Source organism: Triturus cristatus, chromosome 3_2 (genome assembly GCF_964204655.1).
Source record: "Triturus cristatus chromosome 3_2, aTriCri1.1, whole genome shotgun sequence".
In the NCBI taxonomy this organism is placed as follows: Eukaryota; Metazoa; Chordata; class Amphibia; order Caudata; family Salamandridae; genus Triturus; species Triturus cristatus.
This window is the reverse complement of record NC_140584.1, coordinates 781,518,280-781,543,540: the sequence shown is the minus strand read 5'-3', so window position 1 is coordinate 781,543,540 and position 25,261 is coordinate 781,518,280. Positions and strand designations below refer to the sequence as shown.

The window sequence follows — 25,261 nt, the reverse complement described above, 5'->3', positions numbered from 1 at the left end:
CAAATAGTTACATGTGGGTTCCGCTATCTTGGCATTTATGTCACTACTGACCCGGTTCTCTTCCATGTCCCTGATTTACAAAGTCCCCTGACCCAACTTAAGAATGATGTTCAACATTGGCGATCACTCCTCCTCTCCCTCCTGGGAAGAGCGGCATTATTTAAAATGATGGCACTACCACTATTTCTCTACCTATTGCAAAACACACCATTTCTGATTCCTGATGCGTATTTTAAATCTATAGAATGTGTTGTCCGAACCATCCTATGGGATGGGGGCTCCCCACGAATCGTGCTTAGTAAATTGACACGGAGTTGGTATGGAGGGGGAATTGTCCTGCCCGACATCCAAATATATTATAGAGTGGCACAGATAGCAACTATGATCCAGTGGGTCCACTACCCAGTACCCGAACCTGCCTATTGGATGGACCGACTAGTTCTCCAACGAGGGGCTACCGCTGAGATTTATATACCGTTCCCGTTACCTCCAACTGGTGGGACTCTCGGCTCTGACAGTCCACCTTTAGCACTCAACTCTTTCCAAGTTAGGATGGAAGAATACAATACCAGGGCAACGCCCCTATAGGAAAACGTGCATTTAGGAGCAAAGGGAGCAAGAAAAGGATTTGAGAAATGGGACTTGATTGGGATGTCGTGAGTGGGTGACCTTCACACCAGGGCAGACATAATATCCTTCACCGAGCTATAGAGAACCCACAACCTAGCCCCCACCAAAACCTTTCGATACCTATAGATTTGTCATGCCATCCAGACCTATAGATTTGTCATGCCCTGTGGGACGACCTTGCCAGATATATCACCCTTAGAATGTAGACTCCTAGAAAAACCTTTCTCGCAGGGCAACTTTGCTTACATAGCAGAAACTCATTAACAACTCCCCTGACACCCTTACAGCCCTACGGAAATGCTGGGAAAGTGACATTACAAATCTACATGAAGACGACTGGCCAGAAGCCCTGGCGCGCCATAGAGAGGTTAGAGCTCACTTTAGGTTAATCCGGCTCAAAATTCTCCATAGAATTTACATCTCCTTAAACACGCTGGTCAAAATGGGTAGGAAGACAGATTCACTTTGTCATAGAGGATGGGGGAGGAAGGGTCGTTTTACCATATTCTGTGGTCTTGTCTGAAAGTTCACTCTTATTGGGATGCAGTGATTCCTCCATGACAGAGGTATGTGGGAGAAACTAATACTCTTGGCCAAATGGTCTCTTCACAGCGTCTGGGAGGCCACGGACCTGGGACGAGCGGATCAAATCTGGATTACCGTAGGCCTGATGTTAGCGAAGTGCAACATAGCGTGGAATTAGGGGGCGGAGGCCCCACCAGTCTTTCAGGACTGTAAGAAAGATATGGATTGGTGTATGGTGGCAGAAAAATCAATCTAAGTACAGAGGGTGCCCCAGAAAATGGGGAAAAGTATGGAGCAAATGGAATGTATATAGGGGAAATCCATGCACTTCAACCATGAGAGGAATGATACACTCCTTGATACATGCAGAAGATGACTAAATGGTGCCCTAGGTGAGGTGACGGTGAGATGTTTACGTGCTAGACTTAAGCAATCTGATATTATGCAATATTATACTGTCGTATTTTACTGTCATTCTGTTCAAAACAGTGGTGTGATGCTTATTTTTACTGTCTCAAGTAAATAAAAAACAACATAAGGACACAAGGGGGACTGAAGTGAGATGGGATTGGGGAACAGACATTAACCAAGGCCACTGGAATTAAGCAGCAGGAGAGGGCCAAATTGTACAGAATGTTTGAGTTAATTATGAAGCAAGAAAAGGCAAATTATTAAGCATAATGCACCACATTTTGTAATAGTATTATTTCGATGTTTTGTCATTTTTAAACTTGGTAACACTCTCTGGGGCATCGAAGCACCTCATTAGCACCTTTTAACACACAAATAAAGTAATAAGCAGCAGAAAGGTGAAGCGTCCAGCTTTGCAAAGAGCCTTTCACTGCGCTGCAATATGTATCATCACATTTTTAGTCACTTGAGCTAGAAACAATTTTTTTTTGGGGGGGGGGGTATAATCTGCAGATTATGCAGAAGATGATGGGTTATGTGGCAAATGTGGCAAATCTATATTCTGTCAAAATTGCTGTGGTCGCACACTCGCATGATTCCAGTGGCCTTGACATTAACATAAAGACAAACAGGGGGCTGAAGGGAGATGTGAGAGGTAAACAGACAGTAACATATGGACACTCACAGGGGACTGAAGAGAGATGTGAAAGCAGAACAGACATTAACATGAATGCACTCACAGGGGCCTGAAGAAAGATGTGAGAGGAGAACAGCCATGAACATAAGAACACACACAGTGCTGTACAGATGTGAGGGGAGGAGATATTAAGGTAAGGACACACAGAGGGGGGCTCAATAGAGATGTGAGAGGAGAACAGACATTAACATAATGACTCATACAGGAGGCTGAACAGAAATGTGAGAGGAGACCAGACATTAACACCAAGACACTCAGAGTGGGCTGAAGAGAGATGTGATAGGAGAACAGGTATTAACATAAGGACACGCACATGGGCTGAAGAGAGTTGTAAGAGGAAAAGTGTAGCTTTACACGTGTCAGTTATCTTGTTTTCAAAAGAAAAAAGTAGAGTGAATGCAGTTTTTTCATTTTTTTTAGAAACATTAATGTACATAATAACTGTTGTGTCTGTAGATTTCTTAGGATTTCCTCAATTTTATGACACGACACGGAGGCCAACGTTATGCAAATCTCCTTTATTACCACAGCTCAGCAGTAACAATGAAGAGAATATAGAACTTCAAGCAACATTCCATTACAGTATATAGTCCATGAGCATGCATCCATCTTCCTTCTTTGTTGCTGCTGATCAGAAAGATAAGTACCCTCCTTTCACTCGTGCCTATGCTGTGCGTATGCTTGATTGCCTTTGGTTTGTTTGTCGCATACCTGCGTACTATTGACCCTATTACGCAATTGCTTCTACCTTTGCGTGTTTCTAAATACGAATTGAATGTTTTTTCTCTCTTTAATGTCTGAAAAATACTTTTAAGGGTTTTATGAACATAACCTTTTAGATTTTAAACAACCGGCACTACCATCGCTTGTGCCTCTCTCTTTTCTTTCCCCCTTGCCCCCGTCATTGCCGAGACATGACCTAATTATTTATTTCCTTTGGGCTTGTGCCCATTTAAAAGACACAACCGCATCCCCTTGCCTGCCAGCGCTCTGAGCGCAACAGGCATACGAACGCCAATGCTGCCACACGCCCGCTCCCTGTCAGCGCTTTGAGAGCTATCTCGCATACGGCAGTAAAAAGGAATATTCTTTGTGCCCCTACCGCGGTACGCTTTTATCGCGTACCGCGGAGGGGATGATGATAATAATTTAAAGAATACCTCCATTTCTTCTCTGCACTCAGGTTGAGATCCTACACCTCAAGGGAGCCGACCAGAAACGTTTTACGAAGTACGCTTTCAATCGCGTACCCCAGAGGGGATATTTATTAAAGGAAAGGCCCCATGGGGTAACCCACATGCAAGAGACGTGCGTGGTTACCATAGCTACCGCAGTCAACACTTGGCAGTTGCTGCGGTTTGATCGGTTTCTACTCGTCGTCCAGCAGGAAATTCACTCGGACTCGCCCTACCTAAGAAATGTAAGCCCTATTTTCACAATTCTTTATAAAATTAACCCCTCAGGGTAATCCTTGAAGCCTATTCTACCTACCATTCATATAGGTTTTTTATAAGTTTACCTTGGGAATAACCCTATTAATCCTTACACTTTAATTAACTATATTTAAAAAAAAAAAGGGGGGGGGGATTTCTTACAATGCCTCTCAACACTGACACCAACCTAGAGAGTAATATTGAGTCAATGGTCTCTAAGGCCATGGATAAAGCTATGGATTCATTCAATGAGACTATTAATAAAACAATTGAATCCCTGTCAAGGGCATGGCCCTCTACAAGTACAGCACATACTCTTGGCGCAAAAGAAGGGGCAGTTAAGGCCCCCAAGAAAAGAGCTGCACCAGATCACACTGTTAAAGGTGCTAAAAAGACTAAGAAAACAGGGCAAGCAGCTCATTCACGCTTTTCAGGCTCCCAACTCCCAGTACATATTGACTGTGACGAACCTGATGAGGCAGAGATAGATCTCTCTTGCTCATCAGGATTCGACACAGACATTGAAGATCTGGAAGACAAGACACCGGCCAACACTGACGAGGCAAGTAAGGCCTCAGGGTCTAAAATGGCTATTATCGACCCCTTCGGGGATAATTCTTTCGACCCCCTTTTAATTAAACACCCCCTCTCTCCCAAATGGCTACCTTCCCAACATGTAGCTGACTACTTTACTTTCTGACTCAGAAGGGAGATCCCCAAAGAAGTCAGATCTAGACTAAGGTCGGAATGTCCTCGCCCACCTCTGCCAGATAATATTGCAATGACCCCCGAACTCGACCATAAGGTCGTTGCTTTCATTTCCAAGGGTGCAAAAGACCCTAGAAAAGGCATAGACAAGAGCTTAAGGTCATGTCAAGACAGACTTCTGGACACCATTGGACCATTAACCAAAATCTTTAATTCGGCCGAAAGCGCATACATCGAGGGAACTCCTATCGATTCTAAGGAGCTACGTGAATGGGTGCAACGAACCATCTGCCTACATGGCATCGCAACCACTGTCATTTCTAACGAGTGCAGGAAAAGCGTACTCCTCAAAATTGACCCTAAACTCATAGAACTAGCGAACAAAGACGGACGAGCCACCTCTCAGGGACTCCTCTTTGGAGAGGATTTTATTCGCGATATGGCCAAATATGTCAGCGCATTCAGTTCAATCCAAAAGTTGCAACGTGATATTAAAAAAGTCTTCCAAGACAAAATTTTTGGAAGGGCCGGGAGAATGCGGGGCCAATCTACCTCATGACCCTTTCTGGCACGAGGTTCAAGATTCCACCAATCATCCTTTTATCCAAACCAACCGTTCTTCCCTCAGAGACAGAGAAGCAGGGGAAGACCATTCCGAGGCGAGATAAGAAGCAGAGGATTCCCCGCAGGTAGGAATATTGAAAGACCTTTCAGATACCCCTATAAAGGTGGGAGGGAGACTAGCACTGTTCTCTGGGAACTGGACCTTGGTAACTCAAGACCCGTGGGTTCTAGAAACTGTGAAGGGTTACAAAATAGAGTTTACAGATAGCCCCTTTCAATCAAAGAGACCTCGCGAGATAACCTTCTCTCAAGAACAGAGAAAGCTTCTATCTCAAGAAGTAAGGAACTTACTAGCCAAAGGGGCTACGGTAGAGAGCTCAGAAACAGGTTTTATCAGAAATATTTTCTTGGTAGAAAAGAAAGACAAGGGACAGAGACCCATTATAAGTTTAAAAAAACCTAAACGGGTGGGTATCTTACCACCACTTTAAGATGGAGGGCATTCACCTCCTAAGGGACATATTGAGAAAGGGAGATTGGTTGACACGTCTAGACCTAAAGGATGCATACTTAACCATTCCAATTTGGCCCCCTCACAGGAAATTTCTCCAGTTCAAGCGGGAAGGAAAACTCTGGGAACTCTGCACTCTCCCCTTCGGTCTGTCATCAGCCCCATGGTGCTTCACCAAGGTGTTACACCCCGTAGTAGCATGGTTAAGAGAAAGGGGTGTGAGACTAATAATATATCTGGACGATATCCTTATCATGGGTCAGTCCAAAACAACAGTATCCCACTATACAAATCTAACTATTCGCCTACTGGAACATTTAGGCTTTGTGATAAATGCCAAAACATCTTGCACTAATCCAACTCAAGAAGCCCACTCAAGAAACCCAATTTCTGGGCTTCTTGGTGAACACAGTTTCTGCAGAACTGAAACTTCCAAGGGGAAAGATATAGAAACTCCGCAAAGAACTCAGGAAGATCCTTTCTCTGGAGTCATTCCCTTGAGACATTTAGCCAGGATTCTGGATCTCCTCTCCTCAACCATTCAGGCTATCTTTCCGGGCCCATTACACTACAGGGCCCTACAGAGACTCAAAGCGAGAGCTCTGAAGTCAACTCTCTCTTACACTCAGATGACTTGCTTAGACAAAGATTTGAGGAGAGAACTATCTTGGTGGTTGAAGAATCCAGAAGCCTGGAATAGCAGAGCCATTATTGGGGAAACCCCAGAATTGATCATAGAATCAGATGCAAGTCTACAAGGTTGGGGTGCCACTTGTGGCAACTCTTCAACAGGAGGTCTTTGGACACCCGAAGAGAAGGAACTTCATATCAACTGCCTGGAACTCCTAGCAGGCTCCTTTGTGGTTTGGAGTTTCACCCAGAACTCAATAAAGTGCTCTATAATGCTACGCATGGACAATGTCTCTGCAGTGAGAAACGTCAAGAAGATGGGGGAACACATTGAAAGTGTCTTACCGAAATAGCGAATGCTTTCTGGGGCTATTGTCTGAACATAGGACTGTCCGTCACAGCAGAACACATCCCTGGTTTGAACAATGGGGTAGCGGACTGGCTCTCCAGGAATTTCAGGGATTCCAGCAACTGGAAATTAAACAGTGGGATATTCATGACAATCCAAGACAAGAGGGGTCCCTTTGGGACAGATCTTTTTGCAGACAGAATGAATACTCCATTAATGAATTTCTTCAGCTGGAAGCAGCACCCTCAAGCAATAGGGGTGGATGCCGTCCTCCAGGACTGGCAAGGCTTAAACCCATATGCCTTCCCGCCATTTGTCATGCTTCCTCGTCTCCTTCTACATGTTTGCCGATACCTTCAGAACATGGTGGTGATAACCCCCCTTTGGAGGTCTCAGACATGGTTCCCTCTGATCTTGGATATGGCTGTGGACTTCCCAATTCTAATACCTCCTTTCGGAGAACTACTCCTGGGTCCAAATGGCGAATCACATCCTCTCATAGACCAAGGTTTATTGATTCTGACGGCCTGGAAGATTTCAGACGACAATGGCAAATCCCTGGCCTTTCGCCTTATGCATTCCAACTCATATCTGAGTCTTGGGCATCAGGAACAAGGAAGGCATATCGACTGGCTTGGAATAAATGGGTTTGCTGGTGTCTTCAACGACACTACGATCCTGTTTCAACTGATTTAGTTCACATAGTAAACTATCTATCGGAACTTTTTTGCTTCTGGCCTTAGTTATAGAACTGTTAATGTCTATAGATCAGCAATACCTGCAGGTCATTCCTTGGTTGATGGTGTCTCAGTTTGACAAAATCTTTTAACAAAAAAGATTATGAGAAGCATGCGCGTTTTTAATCCTCCAACTGCAAAATACTCAGCCTTATGGGACGTTAAATTGGTATTACAACGTATTTCTTCTTGGGGAGATAACATTAACCTCTCTCTCAAGTGTATTTCCGATAAACTTACTGTGTTACTTTGCTTGGTTTCTTTCAGGCGAACCTCAGATGTTAAGGCATTAGATGTTACTAACAGGGCTTACCAGCCTGAGGAAGTTTGTTTTTACCTTAAGAAAAGAACCAAAACTATGTCTTCCTCTATTTTGTACCCTTTCCTTTCTCTTAATGAAAGTCTATGTGTTGTTAATTGTCTCAAAGAGTAAGAACGGTAAGTCTCAGAGGAGTTGGAACTCAACTGTTGATTTCTCACAGATCCGCTCATGGTGCAGTTTCTTCTCCCACGCTTGCTAGATGGGTTAAAGAAGTTATGAGTGAGAGTGGTGTTGATGTTTCTATTTTTGGTGCACACTCTGTCAGATGCGCTTCTGCTTCTAAAGCTTTTATGCTAGGTGGAGGACTCCAAGATATCCTTAGGGCTGCTGACTGGTCAAATTAAAACATGTTTAAGAATTGTTATTTCAGACCGATCAATAATGTGATTGATAATGTACTTGCTTCACTTTAAACTTGCATAATGTTGGCCTCCATGTCGTGTCATAAAATGTAGATTTTTCACAGCCTGGTGGGCAGAAAATGTGGATTTTATTAAGGACACGGAGGCCAAGATTATCCCTCCACTTTCTAACCCTCCCGAGGGATTTTACATTTTGACCTGGTGTGTCTTTTTTCTTTCAGAATAAGACATCTACGGATTGTTAAAGGAAGGAGTTATTTGTTCCACATCAAATTTGAAGTCATGTTTGTCTGAGTTTATTTCTTGTTCGCAGCACGTGACAAAGAAGGAAGATGGCTGCATGCTCATGGACTATATACTGTAACGGAATGTTGCTTGAAGTTCTATATTCTCTTCATTGTTACTGCTGAGATGTGGTAATAAAGGAGATTTGCATAATCTTGGCCTCCGTGTCCTTAATAAAATTCCGATTTTCTGCCCACCAGGCTGGGAAAAATCAAAATTTTCCGTTCACACATGTTTTTAATTTTTGGAAGATTTAGAATTGGCTGGTTGTGAGTTTTGAAGATCATGTTAGAATGTTTTGTAAGAAGTGGATATTGGGTGACACGTAATATTGTTTGGCAGAGTGTGCCCCGCTAACACAACTATTGATAAAGTGTGCCCTCCACGCATTCTTACAGGTCCAGAGGATGGAAGAGTCTAGGAGGTTGGGCGGTGCCATGTCCAGGGTTCAGCTGCTCTGTGTCACCCTCTTCTTCACTGTAGGTTGGGGTAAGTAAAAGACAGCGTCGTAGCCACACCACTCTCCTTCTAGGCGGTTTGTGACAGGCCATTGTGCACTGACCACACTCCACGGTGATTCACGCACAGTTAGTTTTGGTGTATATATGATAGAGGCCTGAGGTGTTGCATGTTTTTGATTCTGGCGTAGTTTTAGTGCTGTATTTACTTTTGTTAGGTTTGCTGATTTTACATTCCCATTACCAATACCGTTGCACATTATTATTTTTATTATATCGTTTCTTGGAAAGCGCGTGGCTACCCAGATACTGGTTTCCCAGTTTTGGGACAAATGTGTATCATTATTTACAAAAACTGTTCTCGTGTTTTTGCTGTTCGAAGACATGCTTTGTCTTGCTTATTTGCTATATCTTTTAGGTCTGGCATTAGCCAAGACCGTTTGTTTTTCCCCCAAAAAATTATTTTAAAAAACATTGATATACAACATACACAGAGTGGCAGTCAGTTATCTTTGTTTATTGGTCTATTTTATGACCAATTACATCTTATCTCCTCCCAAACCAGCATGGAACATGGGTCACTGGTTCAGCCCACGTCATCCATTCACTACTGATATTGTGAGTAATGGAATTCCAGCCCCTTTTTCACTCTGCTTCCATCTTAGGTCAGAGGAACACCAGCCGTGTGGGTAAAAGAGTCCCTTACTAACTGACTGAACTGACGCCTTGCCCCTCGAGTTGGCTTTGGCATGGTATATGGCTGATCAGACTGTAAGGCTGCGGGTTGCAGCAGTAGACAGCGCCCCTCAAGATGGAGCGTTTATTCACATGAGGGATTAGAGGAGTCTTGTGGGGCCTTGCGCCACCCGGGCTGTATATACAGCATTGGCGAACATGTTCTGAAGGTCCAAGATGAACAGAGGGAAACGCTAACCTACCAAAAAAAACAAGCATTGGCATAGCCAATAGGTCTCGCCTTTGGGACCTTATAAGTGTTTAGCCATGCAACAGTTGCATAACTAAATACTTATAAGGTCCCAAAAGCGAGACCTATTGGATATGCCAAGCGGCTGTGCGGCCGCAAAAGTGAAAGTGATCGCGATCAAACATCAAAGCGTCCGCAAAAGTGAAAGTAAACGCGATCAAGCGTGGCGCGCGTGCCCGCGCACATGCACTGTGGCTCTAGGCTGGCCTGGTAGCACTTTTTGGAGCCCTCTCAATAAGTCTCGCCAGACCAGCGCATGCGCTGGGTCAGACGAGACCTAAAAATGAATGTGTCCTTGTGTAACGTACCCGGTGCTCATGTAAAGCGCTCCAATACCTTCGGGTCGAGTTCGCGCTATAAAAATCTGCACAAAAAAAAAAACACAGACTATTAAAATATAACCATACAGCAAAAATCTCACTTAATGGCAGTTTTAAATATAGATGGAAATTTTTATTGAAAATGGAGTTCTGCTGTCGTAGCTGTTGCCTATACCCTTGGTGGACTCAAAAAACAGGAGCAGGCGCCCTTCCAGGATGGCCCCACATCCAAGCTCACTCTTTGTAAATCCATGCCATTGCCAAGACACGTTGCTGCTCTGTCTTTCCACAGTTTTAGGCTCACTCAAAAACGTGTTTGTGTTTGAAGAGTGTTCGTTGACCTTGGTGCGCTGACTTTTGACCCTGGTGCCGTGTGTGCATCACGATACGCTAATAGGCTCAGAAGAAGCTTCTCACGGTGGATCTGGTGAAATCCTGAGGTTGGTTTGCGCACTTGGGCTGTGGGATGATGTCTGCAGTCAGTGTCGTTTTCAGGGTTGCATATTCGGGCAGTGGGAGAATTTCAACAGTAAGTGTACTCCGGGGGCTGTGTATTCGGGCAGTGGAAGGATGTGGGCAGATTGTGTCATCTGGGGGTTTGTGTATTTGGGCTGTGGGAGAATGTCTGCAGTCAAGGTCATTTTCAGTTTGTGTATTCGGGCATTGGGAGATTTCAACAGTAAGTGTAGTCTGGGGGTTGTGTATTCGATCAGTGGGAGCATGTGGGCAGTTAGTGTCATCTGTGGGTTTGTGGATTCGGGCAGTGGGAGGGATGTCAACAGTTAGTGTTGTCTGGGGATTGTGTATTTGGGCAGTGGTAGAATTTCAACAGTAAGTGTACTTTGGAGGGGTGTGTATTTGGGCAGTGGGAGGATGTTGAACGTTTAGTGTCGTCTGTGGGTTTGTGTATTCCAGCAGTGGGGGGGATGTCAGCAGTTAGTGTCATCTGGGGGTTTGTGTATTCGGGCAGTGGGAGAATGTCTGCAGTCAGTGTCATTTTCGGGTTTGAGTATTCGGGCAGGGGGAGAATTTCAACTGTAAATGTAGTCTGGGGGTTGTGTATTTGATCAGTGGGAGCATGTGGGCAGTTATTGTCGTCTGTGGGTTTGTAGATTCGGGCAGTGGGAGGGATGTCAACAGTGAGTGTCGTCTAGGGGTTTGTGCATTTGGACAGTGGGAGAATTCCAACAGTAAGTGTAGTCTGGGGGCTGTGTATTCAGGCAGCGGGAGGATGTTGACAGTTTAGAGTCTGTGGGTTTGTGTATTCGGGCAGTGGGTGGATGTAAGCAGTTAGTGTAGTCTAAGGGGTTGTGTTTATGGGCAGTGGAAGGATGTAGGCAGTTAGTGTCAACTGGGAGTTTCTGTATTTGGTCAGTGGGAGGATGTAGGCATTTAGTGTTGTCTGGGGTTTGTGTATTCAGGCAGTGGAAGGATGTAGACAGGTAGTGTTGTCTGTGGCCTTGTATATTTTACTCAGTGGGAGTAAAATACAGAATACAACCAAATCGTAAATGGTTTCCTACACGCGGTGCCCCATTAGGCATCAGAGGCCAAACCTCCCAAATGCCATAGAAATGGCGTGCACCGCACCTAAGGATGACGCACTACCTGGTCTACCTCAACTCCTCCAGCGGGACAGGACCAGGCAGCGGTTCTGGAGCTGTCCTAAGGAACCACCATCTCTTAGCAGACTAGAACACGCCTAGCTCCAAACGCTGATTAAAAACTAGATAGCCACAAAGGACTCTAGATCTGGTTCATATTTAACAATGAACTTGGAAAATAACTCTTCTTTAAAGAAAGGATAGAAAAACCGCATAGATTAAAGGTGCTTCAGTTATCCCTTCTTTTTCCAGTACAAAGGTGCCTCACAGGTGCAGGGACTCATGGCCCAGAATACATAGATCTGTGAATCTGAGATCAGTTCTGTTGTCGGTTTCCCAGAGCAGACACAGCAGAGAGTTGTGATCCTCCAGTTAACATGCAAAGAGAATCTTGATTTTATGAAAGACAACAAGGCTAACATTATGCAATAACCTTTTATTGCTGGCCCAACGTGCAGCCCTTTGAAGAACATAGAATATATCATAAACAAAATATTCCAGATTTAGAACTTTCAAGAAAATAAATAACTCCATGTCACTAAGTATAGTCCTCTTTTGGGATGCGACCAAAACAAAAGATGTCCCTCGGATTGACTGGAAATAATTCTTACTGCAAAGAGTTAAAAGAAAGAAAAAAGAAACCACATGGTACCCCAAAAAATCTTTCTGAAGTAAATAGTCATTTACCTCTGAAACCAAAATATCAAGTTAATGACACAATGACAATAAATCATGTTCACAACTGTAATACAAATGAAAGTAAACCAATTAGGAGTGGTGGGAGGGATCATGTTAGCCTCGATTGTCTTAAACTAAATCAAGCTTCCATTTACATGTTAATTGGAGAATCACCATTTCATTTCAAGACTGGAGGCTACCATTATGCATGTTTACAACTCCCCAGTGCCGCACTCCTCTCATGCTCCACCAGTTTAAGATAAAAGCTCACAAATGTGCCAGCACTTGACCAGTCTGTAGCTCTCAGAATGTTTGTAAGTGTACCACCTGCCCAAAGCATTTAACTGGCCAAAGTACCCCTAGAAGAGTGTGTCCCGAATTTGAACAAATCAGTTCCTGCTTTCAACAGCATGGCTCTTACCCACCATGAAATAGTAGCTGTTGAAACTGCCCTATTAGCTTTACATAGGAAATTAATAACTGATCCTCTACATCTGGTCTAAATTCCAGCATTCTGTGTTTATAAGGCCGCCTCACACAACTCACCACACACAATTTCTTGCAGTCATTGAAAAGGCATAAAATATGTTTACAGACATGGTGTTAGTCCTTTTCCAGATCTCAAAGTAGACCTCATCCAGGGAATAAAATCTATTGCAAATTTCTAATGCCTCAATATGTGAGACTCTTCTAAAAGAGATTAGACAGAGTAGAGTTGCTAACTTCTGCAATATTTATCTGCTAGAAAGATAGGAATTATCAGGCCAGGAGACTAAAAGGTCAAAAATAAGATTTACATTCCACAGAGAATCGTACCTAGCCCTAGGCGGTTGCCTAAGTCTTTTACCCTTCATCACTCTGCGAAGCAAAGGATTGCTGCCAATAGCAAAGTTATTTATCAAGGAATGTATTGCAGAAACACCAGTTTTGTAGCAGTTAACAATTCTTTAAGACAAGCCTGATTTGAACAGTTCTGCAAGGTAGTTTGTCACTTCTACTGTAGGAGCATCCACTGGATCCAAATTACTCTCCAAGCACCAACTGCACACCTTTCTCCACTCTCCTATGTGTCTTTTCCTGGTACCTAGTGCCCATGTGCCCATGACTCAACCAATGGATTCTAAGCCTCTCCCGAAAGGCCAGGGTATCACCAGATCTCCTGAAATCCGCTAAACAAAAAGGTTCAAGTTTCCTTCTAGCACTAAGGGGTGCTCCTCTCCTTCCTGCTCTTCCAAAAGGCCTGGACTTTCTAGAAAATAAAAGGTGAACTTCCACAGCTGGCTCCATTACTCCAGGGAACCTGACTTGCCAGTTACAAAACAGAGTTACCAAAACGATGCTGCATCTTTCCCTCTGGACCTTTGACAACACCCTCTGCATCAGAGCGAAAGAAGGGAACTCGTAGCAAATCTCTCCGTTCCAAACCTGTACTAAAGTGTCCACTGCCAATGATTTGGGATCTGACCTCCAGCTGTAATACCGTTCCACCTGCAATTTTAATCTGCTGGCAAACAGATGTACCTGAAAGGGACCTCACAATTCCTGAATCTTCCTAAAATACACTGGACTCAGCTTATAGTCGCTGGTGTTCCTCAAGAATCTTGAGTTCCAATCTGCTCACACCAAGGGACAGGGTTTCAACGTATGTGGGAGGCAATGGCGCCTGCAACGGGTGTGCGTTAGTATGTAGCTACAATGAATGTGAGACGGTGCCACAGGTGGGGGATAACCCTGAACCCCTGAAAACAGACACAAGGTCAACAAAACAACAATGGGCCTATGCACACATTGACGGTGTATGCAGAGCAATTTCTCTGTATCAAAACTTCTCACAGGTTGGCGATACAGTGTTACACAGTAAATTGCACATGAAGAAGAACACTCAGGAGTATTATTTGTTGTTTTAAATTCTGAACGACTGCTCAGCCAACACGTGTTTCATCTGGGTAATACCCCAAGACTTCGTCAGGGCTTGTAGGCAAGTATAAAGTCAGGGTCGATCTCTCTGCCGGTTGCACTTCCATCCCGGCTGGTGTGGGAAAGTCTGAACTCTAAAATTGTGTTTGGTCCGGATCTGTGGACCATATGGTGGAGCCGAGTTTGGGCTTCACTCTTTGTGGTGAGCCTTAGTGACTGGCAAGATGCTCCAGTTGTAAGCACGGTTTGGGTTCGGGCAGGGAGAGCCGAGGAGGATATCTGTAGATTGTGGCCTGAAGCAGCGAGTGCGCTGCACGTTCTGACGACCGAGGGATAAACCGGAAGTGCAGCGGGGACGGACGTACCACAGGCAGAGAGATCGCCCAGGACTTTTTACTTGCCTGCAAGCCCTGAAGAAGTCTTGGGGTATTCCCCAGACAAAACACGTGTTGGCTGGGCAGTCGTTCTGAATTAATAAGAACAAATAATAATCCTGAGTGTTCTTCTGCATGTGTAATTTACTGTGTAACACTGTATCACCAACCTGTGAGAAGTTTTGATACAGAGAAATTGCTCTGCATACACGGTCGACGTGTGCATAGGCCCATTGTTAATCTGCTCACTTGTTCTGATGACCTGGGATAAACTCCGCTTTCAAGAAAATGTTCTAATCATGACAAAAGTACCAAAGTCCCCTCGCTAGATCAATGAGTTGTTTCGATCTTGCTCCCCCTAGACAATTGATATAAGATATAGGCGTGACATTGTCCATCCAAATCAATAGCACACTGTCTGCTAAAACAGACCTGAAACTCATCAAAGTATTCAGCCCTGCTAACATCTCCAAACTATTTATGTGAACGGACAGCACCTCCTTGGACCATTTGTCCCCCAGTATCTATCTCTCCTAATCTTGCTCCCCAACCTAGGTTGTTTGCATCTGACTCTACAGTAAATTCATGAACATTCCATATAATGCTTTGTTGTTTCAGCTCTCAAGGTTGCTCAACTATCATTGTAGTTCCTTTCAAAGCCTCCTGGGACAGGGGAATTACATCTGCATACCAAAGACCTTACTCAAACCCAGGGTTTTTAGTCTCTGGAGAAACCTGTAATGCAAAGGGCCTGGAGAAACGGCCTGAATTGAGGATGACAAAAGCCCTACCACTCTTGTTAGACCCCTCAAAGTCACCACTTCCTTCGCTAGAATGTGGCTACCTCTTTCTTGATCTTTGTCAATTTTTTCTGAGGGAGACAAAGCTGGGTCCTATCGGTATCCTCTTGAAAGTCCAGAAATTTAACTTCCTGTGTTGGAGTCATGAGTGACTTCTTCACATTAGTAATGAGTCCTAAGGCCTCCAAGAGATCCGTTGACCACTTCATGCGCTTCAGAGATTCCCACTAATCGTGAGACATCAGTAATATTTTTTCTGGAAAATCAATTATCGTACTTCCCTATTTCTCAAGAAAGCAACTACAGGGCACAGTAACTTGGTGAAGCGCCAAAGGGCTGATGACAGACGAAAGGGAAGACAGGGGAACTGGTAAAAAATACCTCTCCAGCTGAACCGTAAAGACTTCTGTGAATCCAGATACATGGAAATTGAGAAGCAGGCGTCCTTCAGATCTAACTTCCCAAGCCAGTCTTTGTCTTGTAAAATGTCTCAGAAGATGGATCCCTTCCATCTTGAAGTGCCGGTAAACCAAAAACCTTTTTAATTCCTTCAAGTTTGTTACGGGTCGCAACACTTGTCCTTCTTCTTTGTTAGGAAGACATTACTCACAAACCCCTTTTCTGAGTCCATGACTTTGCAAATTGCCCCCTTGAGCACTTTGAGAAGCTGGCCTGGTATATGATGTCCACTAATGTACAAGGGCGCCTTGCACCAGTCCAGACAACCTTTATGGGGATTTAAGAAGTTACAGACAACCTTGAAAGCTATTCAAGTGTTAGCTGCGGAGAGCAGCCTTCAGGCTTAGTCTTGGAGGAGTGTAAAGCAGCTTGTTTTACCAAAATGCAATCTTATAGTATAGACTAAATGAAAAAGACCCACGCAAAGTATTTATGAATATGTATTTATTATATAACACTATCTAGTACGTTACAGTATCTCCCACATGGAGATAGACACAGAGCACACATTAATAAAGCAAAGAAATCATAGTAAATAGCACAAATACAGAGTGGGCTCCAGGGGGGGACCAAACCATATATATAAGAAAGTGGTATAAGAACTTGAGTCAAGACAATGTTGAGAGGACATAGAATTGCTGGGGACCCACAGAACCACCGAAGGTAAGTAGATAGGGTCCCCACGCAGAGCATGTGCTGTGTGTGAACACGACCGCATGCTCCGTACAAGTCTATGTGCAAGTCATGGTAGGATTTTTAAAGGTTAGAAACCCTTCCCAGTAAAACCTGAAGAAACCCTGTGGAAGACAGAAGGTTGGAGAGCCACCCCACCCATGGATACCGTGGTATCCAAGTTACCTATCCTAGGGACGATGGGTGCTTAGGTGTGAAGTGACGTCGGAAACCGCCTCGAACCCAGTGGAGGACTTCAGGAAAGAGCTGCTGCTAGAAGAGCAGAAAGTGTCCGGAGGAATGCAAACATGGATTCTTGAAGAGGAATACCTGAAAGCAGAGGGGACAGAGTCTATGTCACTCAGTGGTGACCAGGAGACTTGGAAGATGGATGCCCGTTGATGTCGGGTGCTTCAGGTAAGATCACGGTGACCTTGACTTTGCAGCTGTGAGGACCAGACGACGCTGAGGATGACCAGGACCCGGATTCAAGCTGTCCCATGAAGGATATTGAGTAGTGAGGAGTCGGTGTCCGGCAGGAGCACCAACTAGCCTTGGCAAATGCAACTCATGCAAGAAATCAAGAAGGTGCACGGTTGGGACCAGCAATGTTCAGGAGGCACACCACAACTAATCAAGGGTGTCTCCAAACCTGTAAAACATTATAAACATTAATTAAACATTGTAAAGAAAAGCATTAACAATGTCATAGTACTTATCTTATCAAGGAGCTGTGAATAAAAAATGACTATACTTAGTGACATGAAGTTATATATTTGCTTGAAAGTTCCAAAACTGGAATGTTTTCTTTATGATGTATTTTATGTTAGAGAAAGTGTCGTTCGGCACGTCGCCTGTTCGGTAAGATTGAAGCTGTTTAAGATATCCATCAGCTGCTCTCTTTCTTATTAACATCTTCTAAATAAAAGTTAAAATCCCCTGAAAGAGTCAAATTTGCTAGCTGCATTAAGGATTCAAGTGTGTCACCCAAGTTTTCTAAGAAACTTGCTTTTGAGCTAGGAATCCTATAAATCAACAAGCCATTAAAATAAGTTTGATTAGGTAATTTACACCTAAAAGACATTGCATGGTTTTGTTTAGGGTGTTCCAGGTCCATGTGTTTTTAAATTCTATTTTATGTGAGATGGAAGTCAGAGTACCTTTCAGGAAGATGAACACACCTCACGATATCAAGAAGTGGGCTGAGACGGTGGATGAAGAGTTAACGCACATTAATATTTAATACCATATAGGCATATTAAGTGTAAATTAAGGAGATCGCACAAAAACACTCCTTCACCTTCTCCTAGGGATTGTCCTCCTCCTCTTGCTGGTTCTGCTCCTCTTCTTATAACATTTGCCTCTCCTACTTCTTTTTCTACTTCTGATAATTCTTTGTCAGCGCTCTTTCCTGCCTCTCTGACTTCTACTAAACAGATTTGTCATAAACATACCTTCAATATGATGCAAAACGCATTGAGATTGAAACAAGTGGTCAAACTGCAAATGGCAGTTGCCATGGAAGAATGTATGAATGCTTGGGCCCAGATTAACAAACATTTGGCACTGGGCCTGTATCCCAAAAGTGACGCAAACCTGCGCATAATGTTTTAATTGGATTTACTTTCTAGCATGAAACTTGTTTCGCGCTGGAAAGTTGCCTAAAAGTAATGCATAACTCTGCATCTGGTGGATATTCTATGTGTAGAACATGGGTGTTCCCATCCAACCACTCTTGATTTTTGGAACAAAACCTTACTACTAGCAATAGTAGACTGGGTTTTTCTCTGGCAATTAACACCACTTTGAAACAGGCATTAAGGAGAAGTCTTTTATTTCTCTTAACTTTTCCCACTTTGCATGTGTGCTGCACTGCACAGCCCACATCTAAAGTGGGGAAAAGTTTTAAGGTTTATCTAGGTGCTGTATTTTGTACTGGAAGGGCACACTTCCAGTAAAAAAAACTATACTAGACTCACGCACACATCCTTGCACTATGGCATGAAGATGTATGCGTGGTGCTCAGCAGCGGGCGCTAGGGAGAGGTGACGAGAGGGTGCTCTCTTTGTACATATAGTGCTTTCCTCCTTTCCTGCGCAGCACTACAACTTTGGGCGCTGTGCTGTGTGAAGCTTTTGTTAATCTGTGCCATAGAATCATAAAAATAAGGCAAACACATTTAGAATTATAAAGCTACGCAAGCGTTCTCATAACCTGAATTGCTTGCAATTTAAAAACCTAATACGAAAAGAGGAAAGAATAAAACGTGTGTGCCTGCCCACGCCGAAGAACTTTAAACCGAGGCCTCATTGATCTTTCTGCGAAGCTTCCCCAGTCCTCCTTTCTTGCTGTTTATTGTGGAGAGGAGCGAAATCTTTACTCTTCAAGGAGGTCCATGAACTTTACAAAGACTGTAAATTTGGTGGCATTGTCACTTTGGTTTGAAAATCAGTCCTGTGGAGTGGAAAAATCACAGCAGGACACAGAGGCATAGCTACTGCAGGGCAAGTGCTCTGCATTCTTTATATTTTAAACACTCGCTGTGTCATTTCTAATCTGTGCTGCATTTTAATAAAGAGAGGCCCCATTACTTATGCTTGAAGGCTCTATGGCTCTCCGGTCCGCCATGGTACTCCTCTGATTGTGCGGAGAGAGTCAGAGATGTAATTTACTGGTTTGCCACTGCACTGCCGCCATTTTAGGCAGGCTGGCAGTCCAGGTGTATCTCCTTTGGAGGCGCCTATAAAAAGCACAGCAGGGATCCGATGCATGCAGTAGGAGCACCATAGGCAAGCCTGTCTGCACCCTTCGGCGCCCGTCCGCACCTGGACGACGCCAGAACCCCAGCTATCCGTCATGTCTACCAAAATATCCACCAAAAAACTAACAACATGTAAAGGAGAGGGAACTGAGAAACTTCGCAAAGGGCTCAAATGAGTAATTGAGTAACTTCACAAAGGTTCATAGGTAAAGAAGACTGCGATGATTCAGACATAATCATATTGATCTGCTTAGTATTCATTTTGCTTACAAGAAAAGATGGCACATATAAATAAATAAAATGTGAAAGAAATATTCAGAAAAACATGCAGGCAATGGATCTGACATCATGCACCCTCCAAAACCTGACATTATGTCTAGGGAAATTACATCGTATAAAAGTTAACATCACTGAGAACACAGGTAATAGTATTCCATGACATATTAACCCTCATGACACATCACAGGACGTCTCACACTATAAGTGTAGAAATAAGGACATAATATTATAATAGTGCTGATGCACTACAGGGTTGACAAGAGCCCTCAGTACTGCAGACTAGACGAGAGCCCTTAGCACTCCAGGGCAGACAAGAGCCTTTGGTGCTGAAGTGTAGTCAAGAGCCCTCAGTACTGCAGACTAGACGAGAGCCCTTAGCACTCCAGGGCAGACAAGAGCATTTGGTGCTGAAGTGTAGTCAAGAGCCCTCAGTACTGCAGACTAGACGAGAGCCCTTAGCACTCCAGGGCAGACAAGAGCCTTTGGTGCTGAAGTGTAGTCAAGAGCCCTCAGTGCTGCAGACTAGACGAGAGCCCTTAGCACTCCAGGGCAGACAAGAGCCTTTGGTGCTGAAGTGTAGTCAAGAGCCCTCAGTACTGCAGACTAGACGAGAGCCCTTAGCACTCCAGGGCAGACAAGAGCCTTTGGTGCTGAAGTGTAGTCAAGAGCCCTCAGTACTGCAGACTAGACGAGAGCCATTAGCACTCCAGGGCAGACAAGAGCCTTTGGTGCTGAAGTGTAGTCAAGAGCCCTCAGTACTGCAGGGTATAAAACAGCCTTCTGCACTGCAGGGTAGAAAAGAGCTATTGGCTTTGAAGGTTAGGCAGGAGCCCTTGGCAACACAGGGTGAATAAGAGCCCATGGCACTTCAGGGCAGACAAAACCCTCAGCATTTCAGGGTAGACAAAAGTCTTCTGCAGTGCAGGATAGACAAGAGCCCTCGGCATTGCAGCATAGACAAAGGCACTTGCCACTGCAGGGTAGACAAGAGGCTTTTGAATAGAAGGGTAAACAAGAGCCCTCAGAACTGCAAGGTAGGTAAGATCTCTCAGCACCGCAGGATAGGAAAGGGCTGTCTGCACTGCAGGATAGACAAGAGCTCTTGCTACTACAGGGTAAACAAGCGCCCTTGGGACTTCTGGTTAGATAAGGCCCTTGGCGTTGCCAGGTAGATAAGATCCCTTGACCCTTCCGGGTAGACAGGAGCTCTTGGTGTTTCAGGGTAGACAGGAGCCCACGGTGCTCCAGGGTAGACAGGAGCCCTCGGTGGATCAGGGTAGACAAGAGTCCTCAGCAGTGCAGCGTAGACAAGAGCCCTCAGCGCTACAGGATAGACAAGAGCCCTCTGCACTACAGGGTGAGAAGAGTCCATGGCATTGCTGGATAGAAAAGAGGCCTCACTGCTCCAGAGTAAGGAAGAGCCATCAGCATTCTAGGTGGATAATAGCCCTCATCACTGCAGGGAAGACAAGAGCCCAAAGCACTGCCAGCAGATAAGATTCATTGGTGCTGCAGAGTAGAGAAGAGCTCTCAGGGCTGCAGCGTGGGCAAGAGCCCTTAGCGCTGCAGGGTTGGCAAGAGCCTTCTGTGGTCAGGTTAGAGAAGAGTGTTCGGCAATACAGGATAGACAAGAGCCTTTAGCACTGTAGGGTTTGCAAGACCCCTCTGCACTGCAGGGTTGACAAGAGCTCGCGGTGGTGCAGGGTAGAGAAGAGCCATCTGCACTACTGGGTTTAGAAGAGGACATGGCATTGCTGGATAGACAGAGGCCTCACTGCTCCAGGGTAGGGAAGAGCCCTTAGCATTCTAGGGTAGATAAGAACCCTCATCATTGCAGGGAAGACAAGAGCCCACAGCACTGCCTGGTAGACCAAATTAATCAGTGCTGCAGTGTGGACAAGTGCCCTTGGTACTGCAAGGTAGAGAAGAGCTTTCGGCAATACAGGGTAGTGAAAAACCTTTGGCAGTGCAGAGTAGACAAGAGCCCTTGGCACTGCAGGGTTGGCAAGAATCCTCGGCACTGCAGGGATGGCAGAAGACCTCTGCACTGCAGAGTAGACAAGAGCCCTTGGTACTTCAGGATGGTTAAGAGCCTTCTGCACTGCAGCGCAGAAAATAGCTATTGGCTCTGCAGGGTAGACAAGAGCCTTCAGCACCACAGGGTAGGTAACATTCCTCGGCACTGCAGGGTAGATAAGAGTCCTCTCTGCTGCCAGCTCGGCAAGAGCCCACAGCATTGCAGTGTGGACAAGAGCCCTTGTCACTACAAGGGAGACAAGAGCCCTCTGTGGTTCAGGGTATAGAAGAGCCCTTGGTACTGCAGGTTTGGCAAGAGCCCTCGGCACTGCAGGGTTGACAAGAGCCCCCCGCTCTGAAGGGTAGACAAGAGCCCTTGGGAATGCAGGGTAGAAAAGAGCCATTGGCTTTGCAGGGTAGGCGGGAGCCCTCAGCACTGCGGGGTAAACAAGAGTCCTTAGCCCCACAGGGTAGACAACAGCCCTCAGTACTGCCGGTTAGGCAAGAGCCCTCTGCACTGGAGGGTAAAAAAGAGCCCTCAGCACCATGGGGTAGACAACAGCCCTCAGCATTTTAGGGTAGGCAAGAGTACTCAGCACTGCAGGGTAGACAGGAGACCTCGGCACTGCAGCATAGACAAGAGTCCTTGGCACTGCAGGGTAGACAAGAGGCTTTGGAATTGCAGGGTAGACAAGAGCCCTCGGAACTGCAAGGAAGGTAAGATCTCTCAGCACCGCAGGATAGGATAGAGCTGTCTGCACTGCAGGATAGACAAGAGCTCTCACTACTACAGTGTAAACAAGCACCCTTGAGACTTCAGCATAGACAAAAGCCCTCTCCGCTTCAGGCTAGACAAGAACCCTTTGCGCTGCCAGGTTGACAAGAGCAATCAGCGATGCAGGGTAGACAAGATTAATCAGTGCTGCAGGGTAAACGAGCCCTCAACACCACGGGGTAAACAACAGCCCATGGCACTTAAGGGTAGGCAAATGCCCTCTGCGCTTCAGGGTAGACAAGAACCCTCAGCACTGCCAGGTTGACAACAGCCATAGGTGATGCAGGGTAGACAAGAGTACTCAGTGCTTCAGGGTAGACAAGAGCCCTTACCACTGCAGAGTACACAAGAGCCCTTGGCTTGGCAGGTAGGACAAGTGCCCTCAGAACTGCAGGGTTGACAAGAGCCCTCAGCGCTGTAGGGTAGACAAGCGCCCTATGTGATGCAGTGTAGATGAGAGCCCTCGTGCTACAGGGTAGACAAAAGCCCTCTGAACTGCAGAATAGACCAGAGCCCCATGTGCTGCAGGGTAGATGAGAGCCCTCATGCTACAGGGTGGTCAAAAGCCCTCTGCACTTCAGAATAGACCAGAGCCCTATGTGCTGCAGGGTAGATGAGAGCCCTCATGCTAAAGGGTAGACAAAAGCCCTCTGCCCTGCAGAATAGACAAGAACCAGCTGCAGTGCAGGACAGACAAGAGCCCTCAGCACTGCAGGGTGAAAAGAGACCTTGGCACTGTGGAGTAGACAAGAGCTCTTTGCACTGCAGAGTAGAAAAGAGCTCTCTGCAATGCTGGGTAGACAGGAGCCCTCAACAATGCTGGGTGGACAAGAGATCTTGGCACTGCAGAGTAGACATGAGCCCTCAGTACTGCATGGCACACAAGAGCCCTCCGCTATGCAGGGTAGACAGGAACTCTCATCACTGCATGGTAAGAAAGAGCCTATGGATATGCATGGTAGACAAGATTCCTCAGCACTGCAGGATAGTAAAGATTACTTGGAACTGTAGGGTAGACAAGAGCCCTCTACACCTCAGGATAGTCAAGAGCCCTCAGCACTGCAGGGTAGTCAAAAGCCCTCAGCACTGAAGGGTCCACTACAGCCCTCGGTGCTGCAGGGTAGACAATAACCCTCGGAACTGCAGAATAGACAAGAGCCCGCTGCAGTGCAGAACAGACAGGAGCCCTTAGCACTGCAGAGTTGACAAGACACCTTGGCACTGCAGAGTAGACAATAGCCCTTGCACTGCAGAGTAGAAAAGAGCCATTGGATTTGCAGGGTAGACAGGAGCCCTTGTCACTGCTGGGTACGCAAGAGTCTATGGATCTGCACAGTAGGCAAGAGCCTTCAGCACTGCAGGATAGTAAGAAGTCCTTGGAGCTGTGGGGTAGACAAGAGTCCTTGGCCCTGTAGGGTAGACAAGAGCCCTTGGCACTGCAGGGTAGAAAATAGACTTTGGATTTGTAGTGTAGACAAGAGCTCTTGAACTGCAAGGTAGGTAAAATCTCTTGGCACCATAGGATAGGAAAGAGGTGTCTGCACTGCAGGGTAGATGAGCTCTCGCTACTACAGTGCAAACAAGCACCCTTCGGACTCCAGGGTAGTAAAGAGCCCTTTGCAATGCATGGTAGACAGGAGCCCTCGTCTCTGCAGGGTAAGCAAGAGCCTATGGATCTGCACAGTAGGCAAGAGCCTTCAGCACTGTTGGACAGTAAGGAGTCCTTGGAACTGTAGGGTAGACAAGAGACCTCGACACTGCAGGGCAGACAAAAGCCCTCAGCATTTTAGGGTAGGCAAGAGTACTCAGCACTGCAGGGTAGACAGGAGACCTCGGCACTGCAGCATAGACAAGAGCCCTTGGCACTGCAGAGTAGACAAGAGGCTTTGGAATTGCAGGGTAGACAAGAGCCCTCGGAACTGCAAGGAAGGTAAGATCTCTCAGCACCGCAGGATAGGATAAAGCTGTCTGCACTGCAGGATAGACAAGAGATATCGCTACTACAGTGTAAACAAGCACCGTTGAGACTTCAGCATAGACAAAAGCCCTCTGCACTTCACGATAGACAAGAACCCTCAGCACTGCCAGGTTGACAAGAGCCATCGGTGATGCAGGGTAGACAAGAGTCCTCAGTGCTTCAGGGTGGACAAGAGCCCTCAGCACTGCAGGGTTGACAAGAGCCCTCAGTGCTGTAGGGTAGAAAAGAGCCCTATGTGCTGTAGGGTAGATGAGAGCCCTCATGCTACAGGGTAGACAAAAGCCCTCTGCACTGTAGAATAGACAAGATCCTGCTGCAGTGCAGGACAGACAAGAGCCCTCAGCACTGCAGGGTTGACAAGAGACCTTGGCACTGCAGAGCAGACAAGAGCTCTTGGCACTGCAGAGAAGAAAAGGGCCCTATGCAATGCAGGGTAGGCAGGAGCCCTCAGCAATGCAGGGTTGACAGGAGACCTTGGCACTGCAGAGTTTACAAGAGCCCTCAGTACTGCAGGGTAGACAAGAGGACTCAGCACTGCAGAGTGGAAAAGAGCCCTCCGCAATGCAGGGTAGACTGGAGCTCTCAGCACTGCAGGGTAGGAAAGAGCCTATGGATCTGCATGGTAGACAAGAGTCCTCAGCACTGCACGGTAGGCAAGAACCTTCGGCACTGCAGGATAGTAAGGATTCCTTGGAACTGTAGGGTAGACAAGAGCCCTCTACGCCTCAGGGTAGTCAAGAGCCCTCAGCACTGCAGGGTAGTCAAGAGCCCTCTGCACTGAAGGGTTGACTACAGCCCTCGGCGCTGCAGGGTAGACTAGAGCAGTCAGCACTGCAGAATAGACAAGAGCCCGCTGCAGTGCAGAACAGACAGGAGCCCTCAGCACTGCAAGGTTGACAAGAGACCTTGGTACTGCAGAGTAGACAATAGCCCTTGCACTGCAGAGTAGGTAAGAGCCATTGGCTTTGCAGGGTAGGCGGGAGCCCTCAGCACTGCGGGGTAGACAAGAGTCCTTAGCCCC

At 45.9% G+C, this 25,261-nt stretch overlaps 1 protein-coding gene across 1 annotated transcript in view; it reads left to right on the top strand.

The window, feature by feature from the left end:
- Positions 1 to 25,261, top strand: part of LOC146858121 (lectin-like) — a 91,031-nt gene that overhangs the window by 31,367 nt on the left and 34,403 nt on the right. Inside the window, exon 2 of the mRNA XM_085646888.1 lies at positions 8,563 to 8,653. Coding sequence (XP_085503014.1) covers positions 8,572 to 8,653 — 82 coding nt within the window. The 5' untranslated portion in view covers positions 8,563 to 8,571. The remainder of the gene's footprint in view (positions 1 to 8,562; positions 8,654 to 25,261) is intronic.